Here is an 18,822-nt window from a genome sequence, read left to right as displayed (position 1 = left end):
CCTGCATTGTGCTTTGCCAAATATTTATCTTTGTACTGCTTCTTTTTCTTGCCAAACCAAGTACAGCTGGCCTGTTGCTCCTGTTTGGTCTTCTCCATGGCAATGCAAGCTACTCGCCTAGTACACAAAGAAAGAAAAAACCCAACAAAATTAATGTATAGTTTTGTGTTGATAAAATAGAAGAATCATTTGAAGAATTTACATGAAGCATCACAAATATATTCATCACAATCTTTCAGATGATTCAAATAAAGCCTGTTGTTCTTTGTTTTTCATGACAATTTCCTAGAAATGTTTTAAAAGTATAGGCTTATATGAAAATGGCATTGTATTCCTTTAGCATACACTAACTGATAACACAGATTAGAAGCCTCAACATGTGGCTGTGAGATACAGTGGGATGATCATGGGATTTTGAGTCAAGACAGGCCTGGTTTGAATCCTGGCTTTATCACTCATTAGCTGGTATTGAGCATTTAATGTTAGGTATTTTTCTAGGAACTTTACATGTATTGATTCATTTAATATTGCTAACAACATAGGTAACTGCGTCACCATTTTATGGATGAGAGAAGTAAAGGACTGTGAGGTCAAGCAATTTGCCCCAAATCTCACAGCTAATAAGTGGGAGAGTGGGGAAGGTCTGGCATCAGAGTCCATGATCTTAGATAGAACATTCTATCAGCGAGGCCTTTAACATCTCAGAGCCTCTTGGATGGCTGTTGTAAAGGATTAGAACAAAAAATGTAAATCGGACCAGGCACACAGTAGATGCTTAACAAATGGTACTATTACTACATGGCGATTCTAGTCTAAGATAGAAAGAGTGTGCTATGATTAAATTCAGTTATAATCACAATCGGACAATTATAATTTTGTTCTACTTGATTATAGTATCCAGCATTGGTAACATAAGCAGAGATAATGTTGCTCTCTAGCTCAGCATAGTGGCACGCACCTGTAGTACCACCTACTGAGGAGGCTGAGGCAGGAGAATTGCTTGAACCCAGGAGTTTGAGGCCACCTTGGGCAACACAGCAAGATCCCATCTTTTAAAAAAAAATTAAACTCCTTTAGGTTTAATCTAAGTAAATACTTGGTTTCAGGATACTGTCACAGAAGATTTTGCTCTCTTAATAATTTTGCTTGTGGGGGCCAACCATGGGTCCCCAAGTGAGTCAAATATAAGGAGAGTCCAAAATCACCATCAGAATGCCATATGGTGTTATTGTAAATGTGAAGTTATTTTCTGACAAGGTTGTACTGATTTATACTCTCACCAGCATTGTAAGACAGTTCCTATTTTTCTACTTCCTTGCTAACACTTGGTATTAGTGGTCTTTAATTTTAGCCATCATGATGGATAAGTAATGGAATACCACTGTGTTTTTAGTTTACATTTCACCGATTACTAATGAGATTGAGCATTTTTTCATATGTTTATTGGCCATTGGATTTCCTCTTTTGTAAAGTGTCTGTTCAAGTCTTTTGACCATCCTCCTACAGTTGTTTCTTTCTCATTGATTTGTGAAAATTCTTTATATAGTCTAGATATTATACCTTTGTTGATTATATGTATTGCAGTTACATTCTTCTACTCTGTGGCTTGCCTTTTAACTTTTTTATGTTATCTTTTGATGAACATAAAATTAGTTTTAATTTAGTTAAATTTATCAATCTTTTTTTTAATGGGAAGTATTTTGATATCATAAAAAATACATCCTTGGCTGGGTGTGGTGGCTCATTCCTCTAATCCTAGCACTCTGGGAGGCCGAGGAGTGAGATCACTTGAGGTCAGGAGTTTAAGACCAGCCTGAGCAAGAGAGAGCCCCTGTCTCTATCAAAAATAGAAAAATTTGTCTGTGTGTGGTGGTGCACACCTGTAGTCCCAGCTACTTGGGAGGCTGAGGCAGGAGGATTCCTTGAGCCCAGGAGTTTGAGGTTGCAGTGAGCTATGATGATGCCACTGCACTCTACCCAGGGTGACAGAGGGAGACTCTGTCTTAAAAACAAAAAACAAACAAAAAAATTCCTTGTCCCAGAAGATATTCTCCAATATTACCTTCTCAAAGCTTATAGTTTTGTCTTTCACATTTTGGTTTTTAATGCACTGGAACTGATTTTTGCTTATGGTGTGAGGTAGGGGTCCTGTTCTTTTTCTTTTTTTCCTCCTAATGGATACCCGATTGTCCCAGTTTGACTTATTAAAAAGCCTGTCCATTCCTCACTGCTATGCAGTGCTATTTCTGTCATATATCAAGCATCTATTTATGTATGGGAATGTTTTTAGGTTCTCTATTCTCTTTAGTGGTCTATTTGAGCATCTCTAAACCCATATCTTATTATCTTAACTATTGTAGTTTTATAATGTCTTGGTATCTGGTGGAGCAACACATCCTTCCTTGTTCTTCAAGAGCATCCTGGCTATTCCTGGCTTGTGCATTTCCATGTAAACTTTAAAAAACATTAGCTTGTAAATTTCAAAACTGTTGGGATTTTGGTTGAGATTGCATTGAATCTATGAAATCAATCTGGGAGGAACAGACATCTCTACAATACTGAGTCTTCCAGTTCTTGAACATAGTATGTCTCTACAGTTACTTAATATGTCTTTTGAAATGTTTCAATACATTTTTAAAAATTAATTATTTTGTTTCTTTAGAGACAGGGTCTTGCTAGGTTGCCCAGGCTGGCCTCCAACTCCTGGCTCAAGCAATCCTCCCGCTTCAGCCACCCTAGTAGCTGGGACTACAGGCACATGCCACTGGCTAAATTTTATAATTTATCCTGTAAATGTCTTGAACATCTTTGTTAGATTTATTCCTAGGTTGTTGATTTAAAACAAAAAATTTTGTAAATGGTATTTAAAAAAACTTTTTAATAATAAAAATTTCAAACATATACAAGAATATAGTATAATGAACTCCAGGTAGCTACAACCCAGCTTTGATAATTATTACTCATAGCTTATTTTATTTATACCTTACCCATCCCTAGATTATCTTGGAACAAATCCAAGAGTGTATCATTTCCTCCTTAAATAATCTTAAATCTCCTTGAAATATATACATTCTCTCTCTTTTCCTCTCTCTCTCTATTCTTGCAAGTTATTTGTTGTAGAAACTGGTAGTATGTCCTGTAGTTTCCGTAGGTACAATCTATGGTATCTTCGGCATACCCCTCTGTCCTTTGCATTTCCTGCCAGTAGGTAATTAATCTGGAGGCCCAATCAGATTCAGGTTCTATTTTTTTTTTTGCAAGAATATCTTGCAGTATTGTGGTTCTGTGGGTGGTGTTATGTATGTTGTCTTTTAAAAGTTTTATTTTCTGTTTGTGGCTGGTAAATAGAAATATAATTGACTTTTGTATATTGATTTTCTATCAGCAATCTTGCTAAACCTTGCTATTAAATCTAATTGGTTATCTACAGATTCCTTTGAATTTCTACACATAAAATCATATTATTTGAAAATTTTTTCCCTTTCCAATAAGGTTCATTGTATGCTTGCTGTAGATGTCCTTTATCAGGTTAAGGAAGTCCCCTTAAATTCATAGTTTGTGAGAGTTTTAATCATGATTGGATGTTGAATTTTACCAAATGCTTTTTCTGCATCTATTGATATGATCATGTGGATTTTCTTCTTTAGCCTGTTAATATGGTAGATCAGATTGATTCGTTTTCAAATGTTGAATCAGTTACGCATTCCCAGTACAAACTCCACTGGGTCATGATGTATTATCTTTTTTATACATTGCTGGGTTCAATTTGCTAATATTTTGCTGAGGATTTTTACATCTTTTAATATGTTCATGATGGATATTGGTATGTAGTTTGCTTTTCTTGAATTGCCTTTACTTAATTTTGGTATCAGGGTAATGCTGGCATCATAAAATGAATTGGGAAGTATTATTTTCTATTTTCTTAAAGAGATTGTCTTCCATGTCTCTTACCCTCTTTTGTTCATTGAGGTATTTATTTATTTATTTTTGTTTGGGGGAAGATATTATATTATAATATTTATTGGAAAATACTGTGAACTCTCAATGACAGCATCAAAGTCAATCTCCATATATTACCTAGGTGGTATATAGAGGAGGCTGATAATGGCTTTGCTTTGGGAATTCTTCTGGTACAAGTCAATATGTGTTGTTAGTCAGAACTACACCTTCTATGAGGCATAGGATCTTTGGAAACATAGAAAGAACTGAGGAATTTTTTTTTTTTTTTTTGAGACAGAGTCTCACTGTGTTGCCCGGGCTAGAGTGCCATGGCGTCAGCCTAGCTCACAGCAACCTCAAACTCCTGGGCTCAAGTGATCCTCTTGCCTCAGCCTCCCGAGTAGCTGGGACTACAGGCACGCGCCACCATGCCCGGCTAATTTTTTCTATATATTTTTAGTTGTCCAATTAATTTCTTTCTATTTTTAGTAGAGACGGGGTCTCGCTCTTGCTCAGGCTGGTTTTGAACTCCTGAGCTCAAACAATCCGCCCGCCTCAGCATCCCAGAGAGCTAGGATTACAGGTGTGAGCCACCGCGCCCGGCCCTGAGGAATTTTTTGACAGGTTAAAAGAGACAAAATCCTGCCCTGGTGAAGCTTATATTACAATGTACAGAGTATCTTATAATAAATGTTTTTAAGCTTAAAATATAAAAATAACAAGTTCTCAGTAAAAATTTGTGGTGTGGTCACGTGCAGTGTGATGATAGAGGAATGAAACTGATTTTTACCAGCCACTCAGAACATACATGTTATTTCTTTTGGCTCAGTAAGTGCACAGAAACCACATTAGGGTTAAGGTCAACCTGGAGGGAAATTTCAAATACATGTTTAACATTTTATTGATGACCTGGGTGAGGATCTTGTAGACAAGGGATGATAGATTTAGGTCTCCAAAATATGTCAAAGGACTAGATTAATGTGTCTACAGTAAGGCATCTGGGTCCAAAAACATTGATTTCCCATCTAGAGGGTTTGAAAAATGTGACTTGGTAGCAATACATTTGAACAAAGCTTTCAGGTCTGGCTGATAGTATTGTTTCAAATCTTTCTTGTCAGTATTGTATGTTCACTGACATTCTAGAGACCAGTTTAGTTTCCCAACAAAGGGAAATTGATCTTTCCCCTCAGCCAGGAATGGCTTCCTATGCCCCCAAAGTTCTACTCAGGTGTTGAGGGACATACTGCCCAGTGGGCCTCTTCCTCATCATCCCAATTAGAATCCCTTTCTCCTTCTATACTTTTTGCAACTTTATTGTAATAGTTCAATCTTTTTTGAAAATAAACTGAACACATTTAAGTTATACAATTTTATCAGTTTGACACAGGTATATATCCCATGAAATTATCACTACAATCAAGAAAACTATTTTAATTAGTCCTGTAGTTCCTTCATGCCCCTCTGTAATCCCTTCCTTCCTCCACCCCTCTCCCCAGGCAACCACTGTTACTATGGATTAGTTTGCATTTTCTGGAAGTTTATATACATGAAATCATATAGTATGTTCTCTTCTTTGCCTGGCTTCTTTCACTCAGCATAATAATTTTGAGCTTCATCTATACTGTTGCATATATCAATAGTTTGTTCCTTTTTATTGCTGAGTGGCATTCCATTGTATGGATGTACCAGAATCTGTTTACCTATTTACTCACTGCTGAAACTTTTAAAAAAGTTTTAGCTGTTCTAATAGGTGTATGACCACTGAGATTTTAATTTTACTACTGCGTTTGGTTCTTTTTCAAATCTGCTATGCCATTTTAAAAACTTTTCTGCTCCCTGAAGATATTTTACAAGCTTATTATTTATTTTTTTTAAATCTGGTGAGCCAGTTTTAAAATCTTTCTCTCTTAATTCCAATGTATGTAGTGGGTTTGGGTTTGTTTCTGCTGTCGTTTCTGTCAAGTCTCACTTATTTTCCTTGTAAGCCTGGTGATTTTGACTTGCTGGTCACTGCCCTGGAAAATGTTTGTGTAGGGGGTTAGGATGAGGTTATAGGGGTTAGGATAAAAGTGTTCTTCAGAGACTTTCTTCTTGTTTTGTGAACTAAAAATGAAATCCTAAGCCCTCTGCTAACTGAACGGACCCCTCTCGGCCAAGGGGACCCCAGAAACACCTTAAAACTGAGTTCTCAGCATGACAGGATGGGTGCGTAAAAGCACAACTACATGCGTATGATTTCTGTTCATAAATATTCATGACCCCTCCTATAGCTTGTTGAATATGTATATTTGACTACCCTGCTCAGTATAAAATCTTGTTCCCTTTCGTCTCTTCTTTGAAGCACATGTGCCTGGCTTGACGCCAAGGCTCTGCTTCCCAACCTGCTGGAATGGCCACCCAACAGGCTGCTATCCTTTATGAGAAATAAAGCTCTCTTTTTTCCAAAGTATAAACCTTGTTAACTTTTTTTAGTTAACAGTTTATACCAGATATCTGGAACTATTAGTAAACAAGGGGACACTTCAAATTGAATGTATGGCTTGAGTTTCCCTGGCTGCCTCAAGCTATGTGTACGTGGGTACAAATCCATTTGAGGTGGACTGGTGGCCGTAATTTCTTCAGGGGAAGTTTGTGCTCCCGTTCCTCTGGTATTTTGCTTTGCTCAGTGACAAGGCAGCTTTGTCTACAGTTCCCTGGTGTTGAAGGGGAGCAAGGGCATGCTTATTGGCTTCTTCTTAACTTGGAGGGCTCTCCTTTTGCACTCCTAACAATGAGGAGGGTCTCCTAACAGATTCTCCAACTTGTACAGGCTTTAGATCTTAACTTTGGTCCTCTGGCACAGAAGCATTCAGTAATAACAAATGCCCTCCTAGCAAAATGGGCCAATTTGATACTATAATATTCTATTTATCGCTCTGATCAAAGGCTTTCATATAAAAATTGGTCACTGAGCTGCCTAATATCTTTTCAGGTCTTCAATGCTTTCAAGGTCATTTTAAAACCCGTATTTTCTGCAGCACTTTTCATTTTTTCAGCCGGAGGATTGATCCAAATAACCTAGTCTACCATTACAGGAAACAGGAAATAAATTTACTTTTTGCACTGCCATTTCTTAGGATTCCTCCAGAGGATTCAGAGTTCTAGATATGAGTGAAAATGATTTATATAGATGATTCGACTAGGGAGATGTCTGGAATCTATAATACATAATTATTTTCAATAAATGCTCATGGCCGGGCGCGGTGGCTCACGCCTGTAATCCTAGTACTCTGGGAGGCCGAGGTGGGCGGATTGTTTGAGCTCAGGAGTTTGAGACCAGCCTGAACAAGAGCAAGACCCCATCTCTACCAAAAATAGAAAGAAATTAATTGGACAGCTAAAAATATATACAGAAAAAATTAGCCGGGCATGGTGGCGCATGCCTGTAGTCCCAGCTACTTGGGAGGCTGAGACAGTAGGATTGCTTGAGCCCAGGAGTTTGAGGTTGCTGCGAGCTAGGCTGAGGCCACGGCACTCGCCCCAGGCAAGAGAGTGAGACTCTGTCTCAAAAAAAAAAAAAATAAATAAATGCTCACATGGCAACATTCAAGATGACATTTTGTAAAATGTAAATATCAGTAATAGCACAATGGTATCATCATTAAAAAGACTTAGAAATTGCTTTCCTCCTGCTTATGCTTAAACTGCTTCTTGAAGATCAGACTGAAAGACAATGCCAGATGGAAGGCTGCTGCTTCTCTGTCTGGGCTCGTGTTTCCTTATGTGTAAAATGATGGTGTCTGAAGTCCTCATCAGCTCCAATATTCTAAATTTATGAATATTTTTGAGAAACATGGGATAACTGAAAGTGGTCATCAAGCCAAAGAGATTAACTGAGAAACCTCTTAATTAGGGAGAAAAATGGGTGAAAAAGAAGTTAGAAATGTCTATGGACTCAATGTCTTTGGTCTCTTTTAGGTGGGCTCAAGTATTTGGCAGGGGGAACTGGCAGAATGCCTAATGGTTGTTATTTTTTGTTACATGAAACAAAACTCAGACATTAAGTTAATCTATTTTGTACTAGATATACTCTAGTATATTGCCCAAGTATTAATACTAACAAAGGTAGACCATCAACATTTTATGAAAAATATTAATAGTTCGACTAAAGCAAATTGTAACAATCATAGCAGCCATAGATTTTTATCAAAATAAAGTGATCTGTGACTCCTTTTCTCTCAGTTAAAATATTGCCTAAAGTCCCTGTCTGACTTCAGCCTGTTTTCAGAGATTAAACTTCCTAGCAGAAAAGGTATTTTTAAAGGAAGAAAGGTAAAGAATGAAGCTTCTGACTGCCCTTTTCTTCTAATGGTGAAACACATTTTATCTTCAGATATCCTGAGTGACACTGAATCATGGCATCCAAGTTTTTTGCTGGTGATGCAGTGGGATGGGCATGAAAACACGTAGTGGGGCAAGGAAAAGGTATGTTATTTAACAATGCCATTCTCAGAGAATTGCAACGTCATATAGAAATGGAGGGCTCTGCTGTGAGACCATGATTTGACCCAAGGCTAGTCACTCAACCTCTCTCCAGGCCTTTCTTCCCTTTACGTAAAACGAAGCCCTGACTCTGTAACTAGGATCTCACTAGATGCTGAGGATTTATAGTTCTTGGATGACTAATTTGAATTTTGTTTGGCTACTACAGCAAAACGTGTTTGAATATATCAAATAGGTTTTGTACTATAAAATAATATAAAGTTGAAAAATGGATAGGCAAGGCTTCGTTTTTATTATAAAACAAAGCAATACAACAAAAACATACCATTCCTGAAGTTCAGGAGAAGGAATGAGACCTGCAGTTCCATTTTTGGAGTTTTCCAGTTTACCCTGCCACCAATTGTGATCATCCTTACTGATAATCTGGATGATGTCACCAACTCTGAATCGAATGCCAGCTTCTTTGCAGGGGATGAGGTCATCCTTGGCTGGATCATATTCAAATTGTGCTCTTACATAGATCTATAAAACAGGAGTTTGTAAGAAAGGATGCCATAGTGATGTGAAAGAAAACAGTTAGCTTTAATTAAACAACCACACACCAACACTTAAAATACAAACAGGACATCAGATGGTGAAAGCAGAAAACGATGCGTGGAAATATGACACAAAAAACTTCTACCACTAGAAACAATATTTTGATGTATACAGGTTTAAAAGTTTGCTGTTTTTATTTGGAAGGAACACTTGAAATACTTATTTGATAAAAATATGGATGTAATTTATGCCTTTATTATAACAGAATAGGCCTATAATTATAGAAAAGTATGCCTATGATTTTTTAAACTTGCACTGGTTATGTTGGTGTTACAGCTAAGTTGGCATGACCATGTGGCAGCCCTTAAGCCATAAATCCTAGCAGTCAGGCTAGGTTTTAACCCCAAAGCAACACACAATATAAAATTAGCAAGAACTCTGGGTTGGTATCTTGCTGTAAAATGCCTTTACATGACAACTGGCAGCGTGTCTACACACTGCTGATAAACTTAAATGTAACTCAAACAATTTTATAAAAAAGTTTTAAAAAATAGTTTTATTTTTAAAAAAGGATTTAGGTGTTATATTTGTATTTTATTCTTCTGAGAGAATAAAAATAAATTTGAACTCTAGCTTTGCCAATGTAATACTTGAAATCAGCACAGAGCTTGAAGACATGCATAGTTCAAGGCTCTGAGTTTTATGATATGTGAATTTACTTAAGAAACTGATTAGCATACAAAGGGTTATCATAGAAACATTTTATGAATTACTAGATTTCTAAATGCTTTAAAATAAGATACTGTATATCCAATGTTGCATCAATCATGCAGTCTTAAGACTAAACTATGGGTGAATTCTATCAGGTGCTAACTTATGCAAATCTTAACTCTAAATATGATTACTTTTTAATACTACATTTCAGGATAAAATCTCATAAAAATTCTATCTCTTGAAATTAAATTTAAATATTAATGTTTAAGTCACTGTAAAACCAACCTGAAGGCTTTGGAACCATTGTGTGATTTTTCTGTTTATTTTCAGCAATCCAGCCTATAAAATTAACAAGTCTCTGCATTTGGACCTAAAATCTATATCTTTAAAGTGCTGGCAATCTGAAAGTTACTTGTTAGTGTTAGGCAGCACTTAACTTTTCATGTTTGAACTAATATAGGCACATCGGGAGATAAAGCCAAGATATTTATGTTTTTTTTCTTATTTTTCATTGCAAATGGCTTTTAGAAATAGACACGCAAATACAAATTGAAGAAAAAGCTTTCAACTTCAGAAAATTATTGCTTAAAAATGTTCATCAACATGTACTTTTCAGTTATTCTTAGAATTCTAAGAATTTTGTAACCTTTAAAATTCTTTTCCACCCATAAGACCTCTGAAGGCTGAATTCTTAACCATCAACACAAAATTATCAGGTTGAAATTACAATAACCATCACAGCTACAAAGATGTGAGGAAAAAAATCTTTATAGAGTATTAGTCATGTGTAATGTGTTAAAATGAAATGGTACAAGCTCTCAATGCTCAAATGTTATGGTCCAAAATGCAGACATTATGGGATGGAAAGGGTTAATAAAGGCTTGGCTATTAGCAGCTCAGTTTAGAGAAGTTTCTAGAGAGGATATCTATTCACCTGTCGTCCTTTTGGTTGGGTAGTTGATGGCAAGTCCTGCAGAATAAAGCCAACCCAGGAGAAAAATTTTCATTTACTTTTCAAGAGTACAAGGTAATTTGTGTGTTCTGTTACAATATGGTTAAAAAAATGAGCTAGATTTAAGTTGTAAAGAGATAATATACATTATTCCATTTCTCAGAAATGTTGAGTTATCCAAAAAATCAAACCCAGGCCATTTAGCAGCAAGCTGAAGAAAGCAGGTAAGTTTAAGCAGAGAGAAAATGTGTTCTTAAGAAACAACTCAGCATCTTCAACACAAAAGCCACTGCATGTGAAATAGCCTATTAAAAAAAACACCCCAAAATAAAAAGAGCTGTTGCCCTTTTCAACTTAGGCACTGTAACCATTTAGATTTTGAAAAACTCAATGGCTATATGGCTTTTCACCATCTTAAAAGTATTAATTGTTAACTGTTACAAATGAATTCCTTTGGTAGCCTATTTTAAAGTTGAAAATAAAATCATAGACAATTTTCTTCCATAATTTCTCTTACTAATAGAATATCATTCCATTTGAGATGATCTCTAAATTATTACAATTTTACCTGATAAAAAAGTTGATAGATTCTTAAAGGGCAAATGAAGTCAGGATAGAGGAATATGAATACTGCTGCATTATTAGAACTCTCAATAATTTCAACTGAGTGATGAACAGCAGTAACAGCAACTTAGAGAAGATTTGGTTACCCCAAAATATTGCAAACCTGCACCTATAAGTGCTTCCATTTGTTTAAATAAATTAAAAACAATTCTTTCTATATTCCAAAATGAGTAGTTCTGAAAAAATGTAAAATTCCAAGTTTAAGTCAAATATATTAAGTACTTTGTGTTAAAGATGTGATAACAGCGTGGCTTAAGTGCAGTTTGAAGCCAGTTCCTTTTGCTTTTCATATCCAGGCAAGGCTTATAATTCACAAAAATATGTGCACGTACCACAATAACAGAGGGCACACCAATTCGTAAACTTAGATAGCGGAAACTAAAACACGTTGCTGATATCACTCAATAGAAAACTACAAAGCCCAAGAATACCCAAATGCCTACTCTGCAAAATCCTTACATTTCTTTATCTTTCTCAAATTAAAGAAAATATTTAGAAATTTAAACAAATTTCCATTTACAACCTTTGCATAGGTTTAAGCAAAGTCATACATACTAGTTGGGTGGTATAGAAATATTTTTGGAACGACCAAAGCAGTCTTGAACTATATTTCTTCAGATTTAACTAATTAAAGGGGTTTTAATGAGAAGGAAATGTTGAAAAAGATTTTCCAGGAGTATACTGCATTGTAGCTGTAGTAGCCTTGTATATCGGCAGAAGACAGTATTTCCACTGAACACATGTAACTAGAACACTCATGGCAGGTGAGCACCAACAAAATTGTCACACTTGGCTGTGTGGAGCTAGAGTTCTTACCGAAACAGAATTGTTAGTGCTGCTATGACCATTAGCTGGGGACTGTCTGGAAGTGGAGGGGGAATCTCTCTGAAATAAGACACAAGGTTCATTAACACAGAACACCAGCACAGAAACACAGAGATATTTACATCAACAGTTACAACCACAGTCTGAAACCATTTCCTTTGAGGTTTGAGCTGTAAAGGTGCCATTCTGACTTACTTGCATGATTTCACAGAAGTATGAAAAAAATTTTGCAATTTGAAGATTCACGTACTGTGATGACTGTGCCATTCATTAATCATTTCTTTACTGTCCCTAACATTCTATAACCTTTGCTTTCTTTTCATGAGACCCAGAAGAGTGCCTTGATATTAAAACCCTATCAAGTATCATAAGATGACAAATATTACTATAAAATTATTGTGCCAAAGATCCCAGCTGCTTAATTTTTATTAAAGATTAGCTTTGAAAAGTATTTAATATTAGGTACCTCAGTGTCAAGAATTGCTGAATGACTCAATTTGAAGAGAAATGAACCTAAGAAAAAGACTTCACATGTTGTAATCACCTTAGAATCTTTCTAGAATAAATATTACTAATAAGGGTAAGAGAGATATATATTAGAGAATAATTCTTTGTTTCTTAAGATCATTTTAGCAGATTGATTAAAACGAAAATCCCCAGCCTATAACAATATTACACTTCTGGCAAAGATCTCAGGAGCCACAGCCACTCTCTCTATATCCACACTCCTGGATCGCACTCTTTCTACTATTCTACACACAGTCTTTTCCAGGTTCCATTCCCTTAGTGTCCAAATCAACTTTACCAATAAGAATAAGGAGAGGAAGAAAATAAGTATTTTCCAATTTTTGCTTTAGTAGAGTTCTTTTAAGCCTTTGAAATGTGCTCAAAAGACATTTGTTCATTCTAGATGATTCAAAGAAAATTTCTGAAACTTGTTAGCCTTAAAGGTGATGGGATCCCTTAGAGGAGTGTTCTCAAATGTTAGTAAGCAAGATTAATCTCCAGGTGCCACCCTCGGAGACTCGAGTCAGTAGGGCCATGGTGAGGGGCAGAGGGGTCCACTCTTTTACCAAGGGCCTGGGGAATGCAAATGCAGGTGGCCAGAGAGTCTTTCTTTGGAAAGCATTGCCCTGGCTGGAAAGAGTCCAACCATATGCTTGAATTCTGCCAGGGCACAGGAGGATCAAAAGGTTACATGGAGCTAGGAGGGGAGCATCATTATTTTTTACTATTCAAAGGTGAAGAAGGTAAGGGGAGGGGGCTCTTCTTACTCGAGAGTATAGAATTCACATGTATAATACTGGTTCCACCCCAAAACTAATTCAACTACTTAAAAAACAAAAGAGATACCTATGTTATATCAATAACTAACAGTATCTTTTGGTTAGTTAGCCAAAAAGACAAAAATCAATTGTACTGACTAAATTTCTTCCACAGATAAGAAATGATATAAGGAACATCTGTGATTTTTAGAATATTAAAATTATTTACATAAAATGTACACGTGACATTCTCTTTCCCAGAAAGGTTCGTGCTCTAGGTAACAAATTTCAATTATTTGAATCCTGGAGCAGAAGCAGTTCTGTATTTTCTTTTGAAATATGCTATCAATTGAAGTTCCATAAAAAGCCACCAAGAGGAGCTCAAGGCCCGATATAACGGAAATCCCAATTGTTACAGCTCACTAAAAATATACTTGACAAAACTACAAATTCTTATACATGTCTTGAATAGGTTTAGAAAAAAAATATGAAGCCTCTGATTTTTCTTGTGAAATTTATAGCATCAATGGAGACCGGAAGAAGTATTACAATTTCTCCCTCAAACTCTTCTAAGTACAAATCCAGTAAATTACCCATCAGTCTTAAAAATTAACTTTAGGAAATGTGTACTTCATATTGATGTACACGTACTTTGAAGATACACATGAAAGAACAAGCTTTAATAAGCAGTACTCAAGCTGAATGTGCAATGACCAAATAATGATACCATTTATGCCAGTTTATATTTCTAATATAAAAAGAATAGATTTTTGAATCTCATTTAATAACCAACATAAAACTGAATAGTATAGGTTGGAAGAACTACAATTTCTATAGGACAAAACTATTTTAAGAAGGAAACTTTGGGGTTGTATTACTCTAGAAAACTTACTTGTTTACAAATTACATAACATTTCCAAATTTAAACAATTTTACAAAAGGTTGCAAAAGCCTATATCCCTCTAGTAAAGTCAATTATCAATTCATCACAGACTTAATATCCATCTAGATACCTGTCACAATTACTTGAATGAACTCTATCTCAATAGGAATAGATCACTTCTGAGATTCTTGGAAAGAAGAACTATCTGTGTGATTTCTTAATAAGAGAAGTGAATGTACTTCCTGGAAATATTATTGCAATTATGATCTTTATTATTTTCCCCTCAGAGAGTCTTTTTTTAAAAAAATTAATCCTTATGTCATTGTTTGTAGCTTCTCTATATTTTGCTTAGATTTCAGCCTGCAAAAAGCTCAAGTGCTAAGGAGATCCACATGGAAGCAGGGCTGAGTAGGTGGATGGGACCTACTCTGTTCCGTTATCTTTGTTGTAAAATTGGTGTGCAGTGATCTAACAGCACAGGCAGAAACAATTTCCCAGAAAGCAAAACATTCAGCCATCAGCAGACAGTTAGTTAAGAACTCAGAGGAGATGGGGGTGGTTTGTTAGCCTCATTACCTCACAGGACGAAGACTGAGTGCGGTAACTTGGCACGATCTTGAAGGTAATACTCCCCCGCATTTCCCTCTGGAGGAAAAAAAAAAACGGAGAGTTCTCTTACAAACCGACGTTGCACTTAAAACCATGTAGGGAACCACTCAAAGCGTGGGGGTAGTTAGTGCAAGCCATCTGAGAGTACACAGCCCTAAAATGAAACTTAAGTTATACAGCAGGCAACTGAGCGGTCTAGGTTTACAGTAGAGGAATTTTCTGGGAAAAGCCCAGCAAAGTCAAGGCTGATTGCCCTGTTGATAAAGCAGTGGTCTCACGGACCTCCGATACTACCTTTTTATAGACATGAATACAGAACTCTCTAAGTGACATGCCTTTCGAAAGTAAATATAAATTGAACTAGATAATAGACTAAGTAATTACATAAAAATTATATTTAGTATGCTATATTATAATGGTCCATTCCACAAAAATTGCTTTTTACTTATTAATTTTCGCTTTATTTTTATTGTAGTGAGTCTGTGGTGCTTACTGCATACTTAATAGGCATTCATAATATGAGAGCTGCCACACTGTAGTGGGATGAGGGACCCAAGTTCCAAAACACTTCCTCTGCTCGCTATGACAATGAACATAGGCAAAGGTCTATCGTTTTGCTTTTTTTTAAACCCAAAGTCTAATTTGGGTTTAATCTAATATCTAATATCTAATCTAATAGCTAACACAGATGTTAGATATGTATGGTCAAAAATGGCCTGGTTTACGGTGACTTTCTTCCCCTCTGTGCTGTAGAGAAATCCACTACAGCTGGCTATGACTCAGCTAAACAGGAAAGGGGTTTCTGACATTGCTGATGTCAGGCGAGTTGAGGTCAGTGAGAGACCAGTTCCCATGTACACACACTGAGAAGGTTTTCTTTAACCATCTGCTCAGTAAGACACAGGAGGTAAAGAATGGAAGGAGAGTGTTAGAGCCCATACTGCTAAAGACAGGCAAAATGTTTCTAAAATCCATTCCATATAAACATTTTCCTAGTTATCAGTTTTATGAATGTTGTGTAAATTCAAGTCCACACGAATTACAGAACGAGAAATACTCTGATTACAAAAGAATACCCCTCCTTTGTGTGTAAAAAAAAACCTAGCTAACAAACTAAAAGTCAATTTTAGAAAAAGAAAAACTTTCATTTACTTACAAGCATTTTTTGTAGCTGTTCCACAGTTTGGTTAGCCACACTGATGCCATTGATTTCTCGAATTTCATCGCCAACATGAAGTGTGCCTGAGAAATTACACAAAATGATAAGCATGAAATGATATGTGCTTTTATAGTAATAAAATGCAGAGGCAGGAATGTAATTTTTTAAAATTAAGTTGAATATTGAAGGCCAATATTTCAGAAACAGGTGCAAGTTTGCCTGCAGCAGAATTATTTATTAAATAACTGATATAGTAAACTTGCCAAAACAGATATATCTACTTGTGGAAGGCAGAGTTTTGATGGATGGCCATGGAAATCTGTTTATTTTTCTGAGAGAGGTGGTATGTACAGTGGTTTAAAAGTATGGCTTCTGGGTTCAGTCCAGACTGTCTGGGTTCAAATCCTAGCTTTCTCATTCACTAGCTATAAAATCTTGGGTAAGTTACTGAAACTCTCCATGCCTCAGTTTTCACATTTATAAAATGATACTCATCTCATAGGATCGTTTTGAGGACTAAATGAATGTAATACATGTAGAAGGCACACGTGTTCTTGGCACATGCTGAGCACCATGTCATTGTTTGCTGCTATTATTATTATTTACCAAATATGATATAAAGGTTGTCAGTTTTCCAAGAATTGTGATATCTACATAACATTGAACTTACATTAAACATAATTTAATCTTTTAATAATACTTTGGTAGGCATTTCAGCATCCCATAATACTTCAACTGGAAAAAGTGACCAAGAACCAATGTTCAGAATGTTATTTACAATTTTGATTCCTTATTTATAAATTGTGAGCATGTTTATACACTGGCCTGGCTTCATTACAAAAAGCTCACAGTATCTTTTGGAGGTACATACTAAGATATGTATGAATAAAATGATAAAATGCCTGAGTTTTGTGTCAGAATAATCTGGGGGCGTGGGTAGTAGGGCAAATAGAGAACAAACTGGTGTGGCCATGAGTAATGATAATTATAGGTGGGTTATGGGTACATGGGTGATCACTGCACTATGCTCTCTACTTGAACTCACTGTACTATTTTTTCTATGTATGTTTAAAAATTAACATAATAGTCCCCTACCCGACCCCTCACTGCAAAAAATTAACATAATAAAAAATGAAATAAAAATTGAGTGACTTTTGCTTCCAACATGGCTGATTAGGCACTCAGAGCCTTTCTCACAATCATATCCTGCCTACGGCACACCTCTTCAAGTGTTACTCGTCTCACGAAAGGAGTACAAATCTCTAAGAACCCTTCCCACTTTCATCTCCACTCTCCCCTCGATACAAAAGGACCCTATGAGCTGGATCCAGTGCAGTGGCAAACTAAGGATGAGGTGAACTAGTGGGAAGGGTGAATGCCAGAGTAGCAATGCCTGCTAGCTGGAGTCTGTGTGCTGGGCCAATAGCAAGCTAGAAAGCTGAGCCTAGGACCCTGCAGGGAGCCAAGACCTAGATCAGTGGGCACCTCATGGCAAATGGTAGAACAAAGAACAAACCCTTTCTGGAGGCAAGTGTTCTCAGTTTAGGTCCACAGGACTTCCCCTGATTAGAACAAGCAAAGAGTTCACAATCAAAGATCACCAAACAAATAATAAGGCAAGCTAATATGTGTGAGAGTCACCAGGAATAGCACATACAGATTTAGATCCTTAAGGATGATAAATTCTGGAATGGTCAGATATACAATATAAGATAGCTACATGTTAAATGTTAGAAAAAAATAAAGAACTCAGTTGCAAGGATAAGCATGCAATAAGAGACTGTCGGGTGTGAGCAGACAGGTCTGAAAATAAAAATAAAAACAAATGACTAGTACTTATAAAAATATATATATATAACTGGTGATATAAGCTAATGAATGGATTAGTTAAACAGGAGTTCAAATATGGCTGAAGAGAGTTAAAGTGAACTGGAAGATATAACCAAAAAATTATCTAGAACATATGCCAGAGAAATAAGGAAAAAAGGAAACAAAAAATAAAAAGAATATATGAAAAAGATATTAAGATACATGGGGGAAATGTCTAATACATTTAACTGGAGTTCAGAAAGAGAGAATAGAGAGATGGAGAAGAGGCAATGTTTGAAAGAATATGGTGGCAAATTTTCTTGAATTGATGAAAACATGATTGCACAGATTCAGAAAGAATAGGATAAATAAAAAGAAGTCCATGCTGAGAGATAGTGAAACTGTAGAACATTAAAGACAAAGATCTTAAAACATCCAGAAAGGACAAATCACCTACAAAGCAAGGGAAATTGTAGTGACATCAGCCTTCTCAATATCAAACAATGCTCCCCAAAGGATGGTCTGAGATGCAAGAAGGAATGGTGAGCAAATGAAATCATAAAAACTTATACAAATCAAACAAAAATGGCCATATATATTAAAACTAATTTCAAATTTATGGATTTAAAATAGGACAGAACCAGAACACTGGGCAAAGGAAGAGCATATAAATCAGAAGGAGTGTGATAGAATTTAGTGTTCCAATGTCTTTGTATTGTCCGGCAGTGGGATTAAGATACTGTAACTTTAGTATATTCAAAGTTAAATATGAATAATAAAATTTCAAGGAAACCACTAAAAGAATAGAAATAAGGTGCAGAAATTCTAAACTACTAGTGGGGGAAAAATGGAACAGAAATATGAACAAGAAGATCAATTAAAAAATGGAATAAAAATAAATTAAAAAGCCAGATGGTAGAAATCATCACAATAAATATTAATGGATCGATCCATTATAAGATAGAGATCGTCAGTGTACATTAAAAAATGAAACACTCAGCTTTGGAAATGTTTTTTTTTTTTT

At 36.0% G+C, this 18,822-nt stretch overlaps 1 protein-coding gene across 1 annotated transcript in view; it reads right to left on the bottom strand.

Annotated features, from left to right (window-relative positions):
• The window catches only part of CASK (calcium/calmodulin-dependent serine protein kinase (MAGUK family)), a 437,172-nt gene that overhangs the window by 23,075 nt on the left and 395,275 nt on the right, over positions 1-18,822 (bottom strand). The window contains exons 16-20 of the mRNA XM_012642796.1: positions 15,987-16,072; positions 14,798-14,866; positions 10,607-10,642; positions 8,747-8,943; positions 2-117 (exon numbers count right to left, since the gene is read on the bottom strand). Of these exons, the coding sequence (XP_012498250.1) occupies positions 2-117; positions 8,747-8,943; positions 10,607-10,642; positions 14,798-14,866; positions 15,987-16,072 (504 nt within the window). The remainder of the gene's footprint in view (position 1; positions 118-8,746; positions 8,944-10,606; positions 10,643-14,797; positions 14,867-15,986; positions 16,073-18,822) is intronic.

The sequence above is a fragment of the Propithecus coquereli genome, unplaced genomic scaffold (genome assembly GCF_000956105.1).
Source record: "Propithecus coquereli isolate 6110/MARCELLA unplaced genomic scaffold, Pcoq_1.0 Scaffold188, whole genome shotgun sequence".
Classification (NCBI taxonomy): Eukaryota; Metazoa; Chordata; class Mammalia; order Primates; family Indriidae; genus Propithecus; species Propithecus coquereli.
The sequence above is the reverse complement of the archived record's forward strand: the minus strand, read 5'-3'. Positions and strand labels throughout refer to the sequence as shown.